Below are 17,108 nucleotides of genomic sequence, written 5' to 3'. Positions count from 1 at the left end.
ACCACATTGAATTTAATATTTGTTTTTAATATTGTTAATTATTTTCTTTTAAAAAAAGTGTTACAGGCTTGTAGTATAACATATTCAGAAAAATTCATGCCTATTTAAAATTGTCATTCACAATTTGAAATGTTATTAAAAGAAACAAATAATAATAATAATAACATTTTACATCAAACAAAAATTCTGGTATAGTTCTACATACGAAAGTTTTTTTTTCACCTAGGACAAATTACCTATTTTATTGTATAACGTAAAGCATAATAAATCACTGAGTTTATGTATTTTATATAAAAAAAATCCGACACTGGCCACACGGTGGAAATCTCTCCTACAAGACTTTTCTTCACGAGAACTGCTAAACTCTCGCGAGTTAAAATGAAATTCCAGCAGCAAATCTGCGAGCTCGCGATCTCCCTTGCCTCCATTGAGAAAGAGATCTTATCCGATTGAGGGGAGAGAAAACAGACACGCTTTAGCCCTGGAAAACCTTTCAAACTACGCGTTTACAAAGGCACATGGAGCCATAACGTTCGAGTTACGAAATGTACGCTACCGGAGGAGGATAAAATGTCAGCTTTACCGAACGCTTGGAATTTTTAAAGCTCCGTTAAACGAACAGGAGGAAAGGCTTTATTAACGAGCTAACTGACGCTAGCACATTGAAGTGGATGAAAACTTTGAGCCTGAGATGATTTGCAATTGGGATCGAAAAAACAAAAAAAACTCGCTTTCTCTTCTTCTTTTTCCACATCAATACGTTTTTGGCATCACCTCACCGTAGGTTCGGCTTCATTTGATCGGAGGAGCACGTGAAATAATTGCTTTATTTACCGCTTGCACAATTCCAGCATTGATTCTCGCAGAAATGGGATTAGAGAGAAGTCGCTTTGCGAGGGCAGGCCATGAACTCAACCTCATCAGGCAAAACACAGAGCAGGCCTGTTGACTAGAAATATGTTGATATAAACAACTCAAATTCTGCACTTACCCATTCTGCTGTTGGACTTCATTGAGGTCGCAAGGTCTGGAAAGGAAGATTTGGATCTGCTCTTATATGCCATGTTTTTTGTTGTGACGACAGTGTCAAGAATAAGATAAAAGAGGATCAGTAGTGGTATTTTCGCCTTTTTATTAGTGGGATTTGAGACAAGCAGACACAGAGGAGTAAGATGTCTAGTGCAAAAGAAAACCCTTGTAGGAAATTTCAAGCAAACATTTTCAATAAAAGCAAATGTCAGAACTGCTTCAAGCCTCGGGAGCTGCATCTGTTGACGGATCAGGATCTCAATCAGGTACGAGGTGTATTTCATTACTCTCTGTGTCAGCTGATATTCACGGGTCATTCATAAAACTATACTGCTGATGTTTCGGCCAGTATCTTCTGTAGTATTCAAGAATGTAGAAAGTCACGCTGATAAATGATTTTTATTAACAAACAACACTTTATTGATTAGTTTTCAGTGATTTCTTTACATACCTTTACAAAACGGACAACGTATTCTGAACACACATATATTGTATTGTTAAAGGGGTGATTCGCCGGAAATACGTGTTTTTCTCTGTCTTTGGTGTGCTATAAGTTGCCCATGCATGTTTTAGACACGTAAAATTGCAACAATGTAAGTGTCGGAACAAAATATGTATTTTGTCTAGAAGCGAATGCTTACTCCGACCTGCCTGAAACGCCTCGTGTAACCACACCCCGGTGAATCTACGTCAGCTCGTAAAACGATTTTACTAAGACCGGCCCAAATCTAAACGGTATGTGGAAAATACGGCGTTTTTATTTTTAACCATAAATCGTGTATACACATTGTATTAGATCTAAAGGAAACAATAATATTCGTTTTAGCCGCCTCAAATGACCCCTTTAAAACATGGTAAATACTTTGTTCTAATACTTGTGTACAAGAGTTTACATTCTATGAATTTGCCAAGCTATAAACCATGCAGTTGTGTCATGTCATGTCATGTTGAAATCCAATTATAATTTTTCCTTTAATAAACTTCTACAATGAGAAACAATTTTGGTTGGTTGTATCAATAATTCATAATTCCATATGTTTAAAATGAATAAATGAAAGAAGGCCCATAAGGGCCTTTTTTAATTGATACCATACCCCCAACCCAATGGTTAACAGCCCTTTTTACCCATCAAGCTATGTCGGCGTCCTCCTACATGTGTGTGTTGTGGTTTGAGTGAGATTACAAAGAGTTAACCCTTTATCTGCAAGAGTCATTAAATTTTTATGAGTTACATCACTCACTAATCTGGTGAAGATGGTCCAGTGCTCATTATTACATCAAGCCCTTGTGCTTTTGCTGGTAATGTATGACAGTCCTCCTTTAAAAAGTTGGATTTGTCCATATTATGTAAGGTGTGTAATAGAGGTCGACCGATATGGGTTTTTCAGGCCGATACCGATTATTTCCATATGAATTAGACCGATGACCGATATTTTGAACCGATACATATATGGTGTGAAAACGTAAATGTATATAGAAATTAAGAACACAGGCTCTAAAACATTTGAAAGATTTTTAATTCTGACTGAGAAATCTTAATCATAACACTTATATTAATAATAACAAAAGAAATAAGCAAGCACCCAGCAGAATTCTGTGAACATTTTGTAAACCATAAGCAACACAGTAAAAAACAACAAGGAACAAATGAAAAAATTAATTGAATTGATTAAATTATGTTTATTTATGGAAAAAAATATGTTCTGATGACATAAAAATTGCATACAATACTAGAACTATTCAATTAATCATTTTGCTCATCATTGGATTAACTAGCACAATTTTAATTTATATAATAAGTGTAAATAATTTAATTGCCTTCATAGCTTTATTGTGTTTGGTGTTGAAAAGACCGCAAATGTTTTCATGAAGCTATATAACATTAAAAGCATATTTTAGGTACACTTAGTTAGTACATTAGCCTATTTCTTGAGTGTATTGTCGGCAAGACGGGCATTTAATCACACCCATGTGTGTCTCTGAACAATTATGTGTATAAATAAGTTGCGAAAAATAACTCGATGTAACATTTGTCGCGAGCAGCTTGAGATTGTGGAGTCAGTGTGTGTGTGTGTGTGTGTGCGCGCGCGCGCACACGTGCATGAGAGCGCTGTGACTGAAGACCGACGATTCAAGTTCTTTATGCTTTAAAATGGCTTGTATTTTTTAAATGGCGTAACTTAAAATGACGTGCAAAACGCCAGCTCGATCAATTTCAAGAAACGTGTGCTGCTCGCTTGCAGAGCAAAATCATTGTTATACTATGGATGCGAATTATATCTACATGATAATAATGCCTAAATCCTGCGGAACCTGCAGGAAACCCGCAAAGCTGCTCCGAAATTCAGGCACTAATTAAATTGAAGTGTTTTGCATCTTCAGTGTAGTGGATTGAGATTTATTTCAACGTCTGATGCTGCCTTACCTCAGAGAGCATGAACCCGAAGCAGTGCTTTCGGTCTGAGAGTGAAAAAAACTTTCTGTTCCGCAGCCTCCTGCGTTGATTGGCCGGACTCGTGACTTAGTCCCAACAAATCAGAGGGGCAGTTGGCGGGCATTACTCTAGGCAACAAACTAGAGTGACGTCTTCCGACTGCTCTCACTAAATCCTTGACTGCGTCAGAGCCAAATAGCGCATTTCAAAATTAATTGACTTTTTCGGCAAATCGGCTTTGAAAATGATCGATATCGATTATCGGCTAAATCTTTGATATCGACGCCGATAATCGGCCAGTATTAGGGGATAATAATCGGAAATATTAGGGGTGCAAGTGTTCACAAAATCTTCATTTCACAAAAAATTCTTGATAGATTCCAGTTTCTGGTTTTATTATAAGTGAAACCTGCCGATTCCGATTTTTGCCGATTCCGATTTTCTTACCACAACCCATATTTTACACTATATATTAAACTGTATGTACTTCTCTTCAATGCACATTTTTCATAATAACAATGTTTATTTTCATAAGACAAATTATTGAACCTAGACGCAGTTCTCAAAGTTTCATTAAATTATAGGGTCATCTCTCACCTAAACAACTCTGAAATTGAAGAACTATGTGACTGAAAAGAAGTAGAAATAAAAAATATAACTAAACAAATGCCATTTAATTGACCCTTTTCTCTTTTGTACACATCTCACAGAAGTCTAAGATTACAAGGCTATGAATAAAATAGTACTTTGACTTTATTTTTGTCTGAAAAATTTTTTGTCTGTTCCTGTTTATGAAATTAACATTGCTTTATTTTCTGAAATGTAAAATATATTCTCTTTATCTTATTTAGGGATGCACAATATGCCATATCGGAATCGGCCGACAAAAGATTTGTTTTGTGTTATCGTTATCGGTCCGATTAGAAATTTATGTCGATATATTAAAACCGAAAAATAACGTATAATTTTCTTTGGGTAAACCCCTTCTGGTACACGCTAGGGTTGCAACAAACGATTATTTTAATAGTCGACTAATCTTATGATTATTGGATTGATTAATCGACTAAATTTCAATGACTAATCAGTACGTTTTTAATGATTATTCAGCTTTTGCAACTAGTTAAAATATTGAGTTATAGATAATTTACGTAATGAATAAAATCAATTCAGCTTTTGAAATTTGCTTTAATGAACTTGAACCAACTGGTTACTCTCTTTAAGTTTGCTGATTCTGTCCAACTCGAATCACACAAATACTCTCTCTCTAGAAACTTTTAAATACAAATAAAAATAAATAAATCAGGTACATTAAAGGCCATTTTTTTTAAATGTAAACTAATCTCTTGACAGAAGCATTAAGCAGCATTTATATGAAAACAGTTCAGTTTAACTCTATCCCCGTCAGGCTTTTTAAAAAAAAGTTGCCAGCCTACGCCAGCGTTTTTTACATTTTTACCAAACTTTGATGGCTCACACTACATTTTATGTAAAGAATATATGGACAAACAATATGTCCAATGAAAGAACAGTCTCTGCTTTTAAACAAAGGAAACCGTATTCTTCAATCTTGATTTGATCTTTTTTATCACTCCTTAGATGTGGGTAGGTTTCTTCAAAAATGAAGAATCACTTTGATTAAAAGATAATTTTGAGTCAATTAGTATTTTTTTGTCAAATATTCTGCACAGATTACACTCAGAACAATCATTAAAAACCGATACGGAATAAACTTAGGTTCTAGGATTCTGTATTTTCCCGAAAGGTGTGTAACAGCGCCACCTGCTGTACAACAGTATAACCACTGATTGCCGTTATAACTCGTTTGGCGGGGAACCGTTTTTTTTAATGACGAGATAAATCATCACTCATGTCGGTGAAAGAGTTAATGATAAAGAGCAAGAAACAGAAGAAAATATTTTTAAATATCGGGCCACATTGCACCAGCATATGGTCGCACAACTGGTCTCAGAATTTCATCTCCATACCTTTGGCCTGTCAGACTCCCATTTTCGATAATGACAAGCTCTCTCCTTCCACCCATGTAGATGCCTCCCCAAACCATGACCGCCAAAACTGTCATGCTGTACAACATTTTGTGGCAAATTTCTCTCCCCAGGGCGACGGCAAACCCTCCTACACCTGTCTAGGAAGTCCACACAGAACCGGGACTCATCTGTGAAGAGTACTGTACACCACTCATTCAGTGTCCACCTGCGGTGTTCTCTTGCCAACTGCAGACGTGCCATTTTGTGTGCTCTGGAAAGTGGCACCCTCAAAGCTGGTCTTCTGGCTCTCAAGCCAACTTCACGAAGTCGTCTCCTCACAGTCTGAGTGGATACTCGCACCCCTGTCGCATCCTGAAGGTCATTTCGCGTTCTGACTGCAGGCATGAAACAATTTCTGCGGGCATGCAGGGTCAAGTACCGGTCTTGATTTGTTGTTGTGACCCGTTGCCTGCCTCCACCATGCCTTCGACTCACACTACCAGACCTTCTGAACCTGTTCCAGGCTCTGGAAATGACACTTTGAGACGTCCCCTCTGCATCTGCAATTTCACGCTGAGTCATGCCTCCTTGCATCATCCGAATGGCCCTGTTGAGGTTGGATCCTGCAACCTTATTAAACGTGGCATTTTCAATGCTTTCTGACCTCAAGTGCAGCTTTTAGAGCCTTAAATGGTAACCAGTTCCCAATTATGTACTCCTGTGACAGGTCAATTAGTACCTAGTGACAAACAATCATGTCTGGAGACCCTCAATAGCCATTAAGGATGACTTTTCTTTAATGACAATATTCATTATATGCACTAATTGCTAAAGAAACGCGTTATGAATTTAGAAAAACTTTGATGAAAGGTTTTGATCCACTTCAAACGTTGACTAGTGTATATGCAAAGCCTTGCCATAATATCCGGGATAGAAGTCTGTCAATTTGAGTAAAATCACAGGCTTCACTTGTCCGTGCTAATTCGTGCCACATGAAATTCAGATGTGCGGAGGCAATGTAATTTTCTAAATCACACGAGGTCCCCAGATAATACTTATCCCGTCCGGATAGGTCTTAAATTAGATTTTACCATAATGAATATAACCAAGAGAGAAAGAACAACCGAGGAAACCGTACCCGTCTGTATTAACAAACAGTTGAGCAACGGTTTTGTGTTCTATATTGAAATGTCTTACCTGTTCAGAAGAAATAAAGCGATGTCTGCATCCGTTTCCAATCCTTTCAGATCATGGAGTCCAGATCTGCTGGCTAGCAGCCTGATCCCCGTCGTTCTGTGTACGAATGTGAAAAAATTACGCATAGATGAAAGGCACCATATAAGGATTTCCGGGATAGTCGACCCGACAGGGCAAATTACAAACCATTATTACAAGCTTTCCACGGTAAATCCAGCAAGGGTAATGACACCGTTTTAAGAACCTTTCTTTCGCATACTTGCTCAATAATCAATAATTGGTTTCAGCAAATTTTTACTCAAAAGAACTTGCGGACTGCAGCTTAAAGTGGCTTTTGTATAATTTTACAGAAAGAAGGTAAGAGAAACTATTGTATATTAGAGGTCGACCGACATGCGTTTTTCGGGCCGATACCGATACCAATTATTTCCATGTGAATTAGACCGATAACCGACATTTTGAACCGTAAATTTATATAAAAATTAAGAACAGAGGCTCTGAAACATTTGAAACATTTTTAATTCTGACTGAGAAATCTTAATCATAACACTTATATTAATAATAACAAAAGAAGGGAGCACCCAGCAGAATTCTGTGAACATTTTGTAAACCACAAGCAACACAGTGAACAACAACAAGCAACAAATAATTGTCGGAAGAGAGTTAAAATAACCCACAGACTTTATGCTTTATGATTAATCCCATGTTTAGTATGTGTAATTACATCTTTCATATTTCTCTTTTTTAGATTAGATTATGGTTTGCTAAATTTCATCAACATTGGTTTATTAGACCATTGCTTTATTTATTGCACCAAAAATGATTTGAATGGAATAAATTATATTTATTTATGGAATAAAATATGTTCTGATGACTTAAACATTGTATACAATACTAGACCTATTCAATTAATCATTTTGCTCATCATTGGATTAACTAGCACAATTTGAATTTATATAATAAGTGTAAATAATTGATTTGCCTTCATAGCTTTATTGTGTATGTCTTTGAAAAGACTGCAAATGTTTTCATGAAGCTATAACATTTAAAGCATATTTTAGGCACACTTAGTTAGTACATTAGCCTATTCCTTGAGTGTATTGTCAACAAGACGGGCATTTAATCAAACCCATGTGTGTCTCTGAACATTTATATGTATAAATATGTTGCGCAAAATAACTTGATCTAACATTTGTCGCAAGCAGCTTGAGATGCGGAGTCTGTGTGCGAGCCTGCATGAGTACGCTCTTGACTGAAGACAGACAATTCAAGTTCATTATGCTTTAAAATGGCTTGTATTTTTGAAATGGCGTAACTTAAAATGACGTGCAAAACGACAGCTCGATCAATTACAAGAAACTCGTGTGCAGTGTGCTGCTCGCTTGCAGAGCAAAATCATTGTTATACTATGGATGTGAATTATATCTACATGATAATAATGCGTAAATCCTGCGGAACCTGCAGGAAACCTGCAAAGCTGCTCCGAAATTCAGGCACTAATTATATTGAAGTGTTTTGCATCTTCAGTGTAGTGGATTGTGATCTATTTCATCGCCTGATGCTGCCTTACCTCAGAGAGCATGAGCCCGAAGCAGCTCAAGTTAGTAAGTGCTTTCGGTGTGAGAGTGAAAAAAACTTTCTGTTCCGCAGCCACCCGCGTTGATTGGCTGGACTCGTGACTTAGTCCCAACAAATCAGAGGGGGAGTGGGCGGGCATTACTCGAGGCCTCTATTGCTAATATTACATGAACAATATAGGCTATTTTTATCAAATTTTGCAAAAATCTAAACACATTTCACTGGATCTGTGCAGGACTCTGAGCCCCACAACCCGCGACTCATGATTTATTTTTTTATGAGACTTGATAGAAAAAGTCCAAATCAAGTATTATAAGCGGACATGGCAACTATGCTGCTAACGTGCCAAATGGAAAAAAGCATGTCACACGAAAGTGAATTAAACGGTAACGATTTTTTTCATGAACTGTTCCATCCCTATTAAATATGGACATGAGAACAGCTTTACTGGGCAATTATAAGGTTTATAAAAAGGCTAAAATGTTCAAAGATTAGAAGCAAATCCACAACAGCTCAATCCAAACTCTCTCTTTGAGGTGATGTTGGCAACATACAGACATTCATTTACATCTTGGGTGAAAAAGCTTTCAAACTACTGCAATTTTCACAGATGGATTCCCTCAGGAAGGTTCTTGATTTATCTTTAGGCCTTCCAGAGGAGCTTAAATTGTGCAATTTAAAAACGACAATTAAAATGGGATGTAGCTCAATAATTAGGGATGCACGATAAATTATCGTCTGTATCGGTATGGTCATTTTTTATGAAATAAATAAATGCAATGTAAAATTAAGGCCGATATATTATAGCCTATTAATCATAAATAATTTACTCTGGTTAAACTTCTTAAATTGCACGCTGCTCACAGTTCAAATACAGTGCAGTATCTTTCTCTCTTGATCATTCACTTACTGCTATTAGCAAAACCTTTTTAATACAGGTGCAGTATGTAGATAAAGTATTTGTAAATGTGTAAATTATAGTAACAAAAGCATTTTGTTTGAATCAAACTGTTGTCTGAATGCTTTCTGTTTTGAGACCTGTTAGACATGTGGCTATAGAGAATCTTTTTGGGTTGCTCTGGAAGAACATCTATAATTTGTTTATTAAATAAAAAATATACCAGAAAAGTGAGAAGGTTCAAGAATCGTTGACTAGTGTAAAGTAGGCTTGGTTACCTTGTTTTCTGCCGTCAATGTTTTCAAATAAAAGCAGTTGTCCATTTTTTGCCATTTCCTTCAGTCAGGAATTTCATATTAATATTTAGAGACAATGTATCAGCCAATATATCAGTTATCGGCTTCAGATGCTAAATAATGATCGGTTATCGTTATCAGCCAAAATTTACATATCCCTATTAATGAAACAACAAGATAAAAAGAAAGCAAAATATATAACTTCCTCTGAACCTGTACACAATATAGAAGTTAGAATGATTATACATTTGTGAAAAACCCCATACGTAAAACAACAGGAATTTTTTACATATAGCAAAAATGTCATTTAATTTGAGGTTCAGTCCCCATACTAAAAAAAGTATGCGTCAAGCTGCTTTAGGCATCCCAGTATGATTCTCATGCAGTGGGAGGTCTTGCTTTGACAGGGCACGTTCGGGATGGGGGCTTGTGAAAGGAAGTGCATGTTGGGAAAGTGGAATAAAGTTTCCCAAAGGTCGCTCCCACTTCAGAAGCTGTGGTTCAGCCTGGGTAGGGTTTGTGGGCGGTTGTTGGGGAAGGGAGGGGGATTGTTGTTGAGGTCGGGGTAGAAGTTCAGGGCGAGTGCATCCAGGGTTTAGGGGGATGTAGGGATACAGTGAATCGCTGGGACCTGCCCACCCCCAGGCTTCAGCCTGGGAGGAAATTAGAAGTTAAACCTCCTGCGGACAGTAGAGCCGAAGGGTTAGACACGCATCTAGAGAGAGGAAGCGCTTCCAATGTGTGGAGGAAAACGCAGGGGTGTGCCGCCACTTTCTTGGCTCTATGGCCCACCAGTGTTACATGCTATACTCCCAGCTGTGTTTTGTTTAACCCCCCATCCCCCCTGCTTGGAAGCGGAAAAAGCTAAATATGGACCCCAGTCTCTTGTTTTAGAATATTATGGATATTCGAGTACCGAATCAGTGTCATGCAAAGTAAAGGTTGTGCCCTGATCTTAGTTGACAAAAAAAACTTGTGTTTTTCTATTTGATAATGTGACAAGATCATTCATTTGTCAGACATGTCAGCTTAAAAGTATTAGTTCATCCAAAAATGAAATTCTCTCAATTTTCCCACCCTCATGCCACGTATGACTCCCTTTCTTTTGCTGAACACAAACTTCCGGACAGTAGTTGTGTCCGAGAAATTTCATTTTTGGGTGAACCAAAAAACCTTTAAAAAAAAATTGGTCACATTTTGATTGCAGGTGAGACGCATCTTTATATTACATTCTCACGCTTGGAGGCAAAACCCTATAGAGAAGCTATATTTACATGCCTAGTCCTGTTCAGCCATGTCTTTTCACGAAGCAGCTGCCTATTTTATAGTAGTCATCAGTAGTATCATATTTTCCATCAAGTCATCTTTGTGTTTTGCATGTTCTTCTAGGATTTGTTTTGAAAGATGGAAAGAATAAACACAATCAAACCCAAAAGGGTTTCCTTAAACATATTCTATTGTTTATGTAGGAGTTGATGTAATATTTTGGTTTCGTTGCAGGCCAAACCAATCTATGGGGGATGGCTCTGTTTGGCTCCAGAGGGGACCGACTTTGACAATCCAATGCAGAGATCAAGGGTAAGAGAATGTTAAAAAGTGATTCCGGGGTTGCCTTCTTTTTGGCTTAGTACTTTGGCTTGCATGGCGTGAGAGACAGATGTAGAATCTGTCCGACACATCAGATCGTATTTTGAGTCGAGTTAAAGAGTTCATGCCAACTCAGCCTGTTTAATATGATAATTTAGCATCGATGGTAATAACTTGTAAGTGTAAGGTTTGAACACGTTCTAATTCGCTCTGTATTAACTCATATTGATATGAATGATTTCTTATTTTCACACAGAAATGGCAACGGCGATTCTTTGTCCTATATGAACATGGCTGCTTGCGCTTTGCATTGGATGAATCAGTAAGATGTCATTACATTACAGTTTTGATCACACAGTTTTACATCAAACCTATGTATGGAAGGCTCACTGCTATCTTTGGTCACAAAGTTGGCTCGACCGTAGGAGCTGATAGTCTCCTAGGCAGCTTTGATTCATTGCTAGTGCTCCACAACTGTTCCTCCCAAGGTCAATTCCCAACTCTAGATCTATGCCGATCCCATTCATCTCTTTCTAGCCTATACTTTCTTGTCAATAGATATCAATATGCTGGCCCGTTCCAAAAAACACCAACCTCAATGGGATCTTTTCTTATCAAAAGACAATATAACCATATCAGAAAATGATATAAAACTGTGAAATAATCTGTGAAATATGCAGATGTGATTTAGCAGAACACGGTCCTGTAATTAATGAGAGCCTGACTCGGACTGTTTGTTTCATTGGAATGTGACATGGGTGACCAAATTAGCTGCCTGATCTGGCTGGAGATTACAGCGTTTGTATGTAAACAGTGAGGCCCACACACAGGCTCTTCACTAGGAAGATTAAGAAATTCTGAGCCCCTATTGCTTTGTCCCTACCGACCCTTGACTCCTATTACTTACTCTGCATTGGCTGTATCACTTATAGGGCTGTGCAAATATATACATACAGCAAACTATCACAATAGTTTTTTTCATGATAATGTATCAATTGTCCAAGATCTACTACCTTACGATCTGGACCGAAGCACACTTAGGCCTACATTATTATGATGTAACTGTTTTGAGGTAAATGGTAAGAAAAGCACACACTCTCGTCATAATATCGAGTTATGTTAAGTTTGTTATTTATTATGTGTTCGACTTCATGCACGTGTTTCACAGACCCATTAAATTAAGTAACACGAGAAATAACTCATGCGGTATGCGCCGAACTGCATAATGTCCGACAAACCTAATATTTGAAGCCGTTTGACACGCGGTAACACAGGTCTTGCTTGTGATCGTGTCCCACGTAATGGAAGGTTATTTTCCTTGAGGAGAGGAGCTAAAGGAGGAATTTAAACAATTCATGTCATGAGTTCAAATAAAAAAATCTGCATTCCACACACACACACAGTCGCAAACGATCATACACACACAGTCACAAACAATCATACACCAAACATAACATTTAAATTAACTTTATAAAGAAACGAAGCGAAATAAATGTAATTTGCCATTAAAAACTAATCTAAACTATTTTAATAGCTGAAAACCATCTCAAAATGTACATTTTGCATTCCGGAGGTCCGTACAATACTTTTTCAAATAAAATATTTTTAATCAATTGAGCCAAGTCCAATATGTATAGCAAAAGTGACCATCTGATGTTTTTTCAGACCATTTATTTTATATTCTTATACCCACAGTTTGTAGGCTCAGGTGCTAAAGCGCCCTAGTGGCCTATTTTAATATTTAATAAAACTACTCAAAATGTAACAACTGAAATGAATCCATCATGAGCAGAAGAATTTGCAAAGTTACTAAGTGAAAGTGACCAATTTGTCAGTTATGGTGACCCATATCCGAGATATACCTCTGCTTTTAACCCATCCAGAGAGTAGTGAAAGTGTTTAAAGTTTAAAGTGTTAAAATGAAGTGTGTTTGGCGCTGTATGAAGATATTTGAGGATATCAGCCAAATATGGTCAATATAAATTTCCCTGAGTGAGCGTGATGTGTACAGCTCAGTTATGTAGACGCTCTGCTCAATTTAAACTACAGAAATAGTCTGATGATGTGAATTGAATTGAATTCAAGTTTATTGATATAGCACTTTTCACAATGTGCATTGTTCCAAAGCAGCTTTACAGGGGCAAACAGAAAAGGTAAAACACAACACAGCACAGTACATGGTGTTTATAGAACGAGCAAGATCATTCTAATAAATAATATCGAATTAATAAATAAATGAATAAATGCAGTCTCCCGGTGAGCAAGCCAACACTCCCCTGCTGTGGCGAGGAACCAATTCTCCAATGATTGATTAATGGAGAAAAAAAAAACTCTGGAGAAAAAAGGCTCAGCCGTGAGGGCCAGATCCTCTCTGACGTGTCATAGCTGCACTCAGTGACCCCGACCAAAAGCCACTGAGCAAATATCCACGAGGAAGAGGGAGAGCCTACCATCCGCAACCCAGAAAGTTCCACTCGCCGAAAACCATGCAGGTTCAAACCCGGTCCCACTCCAAGATCAACACAAGAAAACAGAGGAACAACCAGGGAAAATAGTAATGGCATGTTGTAACTTTATTCCTCTGTTGTCCAAACTCAACCACAAAACAAGGCCAAACCGGCCCCACACAGCCCCAGCAGATGAATCCCCACAACCAACGAGCCCCCTCACTCCCCACAAACACCCACCCAGGAACCTCCAATCAGGGCCACTGAATGCAGCTATAACTTCAAACTGCTAACATGTTATGTAAGTTTAGCATTAAATACCAAGTATTGTAACTTCAGCATTAATGTGACAAGTAGTCCGTCTCTGCTCTTGGTTGGGGATGTAGTGGTCTGAAATGGGATGGTCCAAATGGTTCATTCTGTCTCGCTGTGTGGATAGAACGAAGCCAGCACACCGGGCTCGAATCATGTAGGAGATAGGGAGCATATAAAAGGAACGAGCGACCGGACCGTCGAAGAGAGAGGACCGGGCCCGAACTTGTGTTATGTTTGTATTTGTATTTATATTTATGTTTTGTTCGCCGGCGGTCGTCCGTCCGTGTTATATTACTTTATTAAATGTTTTGAATGTCTTCCGGTTCCCGACTCCTTCCTTCCTTTTTATGGAGATGTATTACATTGGTGCCGAAACCCGGACTCGAACCACGGTCTCGCCCCGCCTACTCTAATACAATAATATAAAGACCATAAGGCTATTTAATATGTTTAATAAAATGAAAAGGTATAGACATTTTCTGTAGGAAAGGTAATCTTAAACGCTTAAACCTTAGGAAAGGTAACCTCTTCTCCGATACAAATCCAACACATGGTTTAAAGGAATGCGAAACATCCGTGATCCGCACGGATAGCGTGCCCCACTGATGGGATCACGCTTGACCCATGGATTCATAGTGAAAGACAGTTTTAATGCGTGCTCTCTCCCTCCCACCAGCTTGGCAAGTTCAGCATTCATCATCGGACGCAGTCTGTATCTTCAACCACCACATAAGAAAATTTTTTAAATCAGAGTAAATAGACATTGAAATATGTGTTCTGCGTTTGTCAGACAACAGAAAACTGTGTTATTAACCACCCAGCCAAATTTGAATGGAGAAAATAACATCCAAGTAAATAAGATAAGTTATCAAAATCTTATGAAGGACTCTCTGTTCTCAAATGCTGAAGCCACAGCCACTAGTATCGCTCGTATCGAGTCTCCAGCCCAGAAGGCTATATGTGAATTATTTGAATACGTTTTATGGGAGGATTTATATTCATACACGCGTGAGTCAATGCGCGCGATAATCATAAGGCCTCTGAGCCTGAAAGTTTCTTCCGAACTCGGACTACTCTCCCCCTGTCCGGGGAGAAGGCTTTGGGGCTGGTATTAGCCCGAACCCAGAGCGTTTTGTGATTACAAATAGCAGCTGGCAATAAGATAGCATTTGTTGCACAGGGGAAGCATAAAGAGACAAGCTTCATAGGCAGAATAACCTAATTCTATTTGAATTATAAATAGAGAGTGTCTTTGCTATAACCAATCACATATTTGGAAACTACAAAATAATTTTTTCAAAAGTTATTGAAAGTTGAAGTTAGACTTCCATTTAAACAAAACTATGCTTCGATGGGCGTTTCGGCCCCATTTAATTTTTTCGAGCTTCAGTCTTTTAGACCAATCACGTTCCTTGCATGTTGTTGTGGAAACCACAGTTTATTTATGCTTCCAATCTCCTCCATTCCCTAACGGCTCTTGTCTCGCCATACTCGTTATGAGACGCTGCAGACGTCAGAGACGTTCACAAACGTTGAAACCTGTCTGTCTTGCGCTTGTTTACATGGAACAACGGTGGGAAAGTAGTGCCGTGGGATGGAAAATCACGTTGTCTATAAATGACCGGCCGGTCTCTATAGCTCACAGCACGCACATACTTTGTGCGGTTATTAGCGTTTTCTGTACAGTAATGAAAACGGGTCGCACCACAACTAAATGTCCACTCACACAAATGCTCCCAAATATATTTTGAGGTCGCACAGGTTAAATTTATGGAGCTTATGCTACTACAATAGTAGCAATTTCGAGCCCAACACTCCATCATGCCAATTGTGTGAGGATATTGTTTCCTTGCGAGACAAATCTGATTTTTTGCCATGGAATCTCGTCACACCCCTAGCAATACACTGCATTATGTACCGTATCCAAATAAATTACAATATATTGTATCGTGATGTATCTATCATATTACGTATCATATCGCAAGGCCCTTGCCAATACACTGCCCTAATCACATACTACAGAATTGGTCACCTATAGCAGTTCAATCTATCATTCCTGTGTGTAAAAGCTTTCCTGTAGCTCAGTGGTAAGAGCATTGCAGGTCGTGGGTTCGATCCCAGGGGATTGCACATACTAAGAAACAAATGTATAGGACAATGCAATGTCTACAAAATGCATAAATGTAGAAGTCGGCAAAAGGAGATTTGCCTGTCTGGAGTCTGCTGTACTACAGCATTTCTTGCCAATGTTTTCCTTTCAAAATCTTATCAGCTCTAAATCTGCATTCCACACACACACACAGTCGCAAACGATCATACACACACAGTCACAAACAATCATACACCAAACATAACATTTAAATTAACTTTATAAAGAAACGAAGCGAAATAAATGTAATTTGCCATTAAAAACTAATCTAAACTATTTTAATAGCTGAAAACCATCTCAAAATGTACATTTTGCATTCCGGAGGTCCGTACAATACTTTTTCAAATAAAATATTTTTAATCAATTGAGCCAAGTCCAATATGTATAGCAAAAGTGACCATCTGATGTTTTTTCAGACCATTTATTTTATATTCTTATACCCACAGTTTGTAGGCTCAGGTGCTAAAGCGCCCTAGTGGCCTATTTTAATATTTAATAAAACTACTCAAAATGTAACAACTGAAATGAATCCATCATGAGCAGAAGAATTTGCAAAGTTACTAAGTGAAAGTGACCAATTTGTCAGTTATGGTGACCCATATCCGAGATATACCTCTGCTTTTAACCCATCCAGAGAGTAGTGAAAGTGTTTAAAGTTTAAAGTGTTAAAATGAAGTGTGTTTGGCGCTGTATGAAGATATTTGAGGATATCAGCCAAATATGGTCAATATAAATTTCCCTGAGTGAGCGTGATGTGTACAGCTCAGTTATGTAGACGCTCTGCTCAATTTAAACTACAGAAATAGTCTGATGATGTGAATTGAATTGAATTCAAGTTTATTGATATAGCACTTTTCACAATGTGCATTGTTCCAAAGCAGCTTTACAGGGGCAAACAGAAAAGGTAAAACACAACACAGCACAGTACATGGTGTTTATAGAACGAGCAAGATCATTCTAATAAATAATATCGAATTAATAAATAAATGAATAAATGCAGTCTCCCGGTGAGCAAGCCAACACTCCCCTGCTGTGGCGAGGAACCAATTCTCCAATGATTGATTAATGGAGAAAAAAAAAACTCTGGAGAAAAAAGGCTCAGCCGTGAGGGCCAGATCCTCTCTGACGTGTCATAGCTGCACTCAGTGACCCCGACCAAAAGCCACTGAGCAAATATCCACGAGGAAGAGGGA

At 38.1% G+C, this 17,108-nt stretch overlaps 1 protein-coding gene across 5 annotated transcripts in view; it reads left to right on the top strand.

Annotated features, from left to right (window-relative positions):
* The first annotated feature begins 418 nt into the window (after window positions 1–418).
* The window catches only part of mprip (myosin phosphatase Rho interacting protein), a 71,636-nt gene continuing 54,946 nt past the window's right edge, over window positions 419–17,108 (top strand). For all 5 annotated transcript variants that reach the window (XM_056770599.1, XM_056770601.1, XM_056770598.1 and 2 more), the window contains exons 1-3: window positions 419–1,295; window positions 10,918–10,995; window positions 11,261–11,326. In XM_056770599.1, the coding sequence (XP_056626577.1) occupies window positions 1,173–1,295; window positions 10,918–10,995; window positions 11,261–11,326 (267 nt within the window). In that variant the 5' untranslated portion in view covers window positions 419–1,172. The remainder of the gene's footprint in view (window positions 1,296–10,917; window positions 10,996–11,260; window positions 11,327–17,108) is intronic.

Source organism: Triplophysa dalaica, chromosome 17 (assembly GCF_015846415.1).
Source record: "Triplophysa dalaica isolate WHDGS20190420 chromosome 17, ASM1584641v1, whole genome shotgun sequence".
NCBI lineage: Eukaryota > Metazoa > Chordata > Actinopteri > Cypriniformes > Nemacheilidae > Triplophysa > Triplophysa dalaica.
Note: the sequence above shows the minus strand (reverse complement) of the source record. Positions and strands in the feature narration are given on the sequence as shown.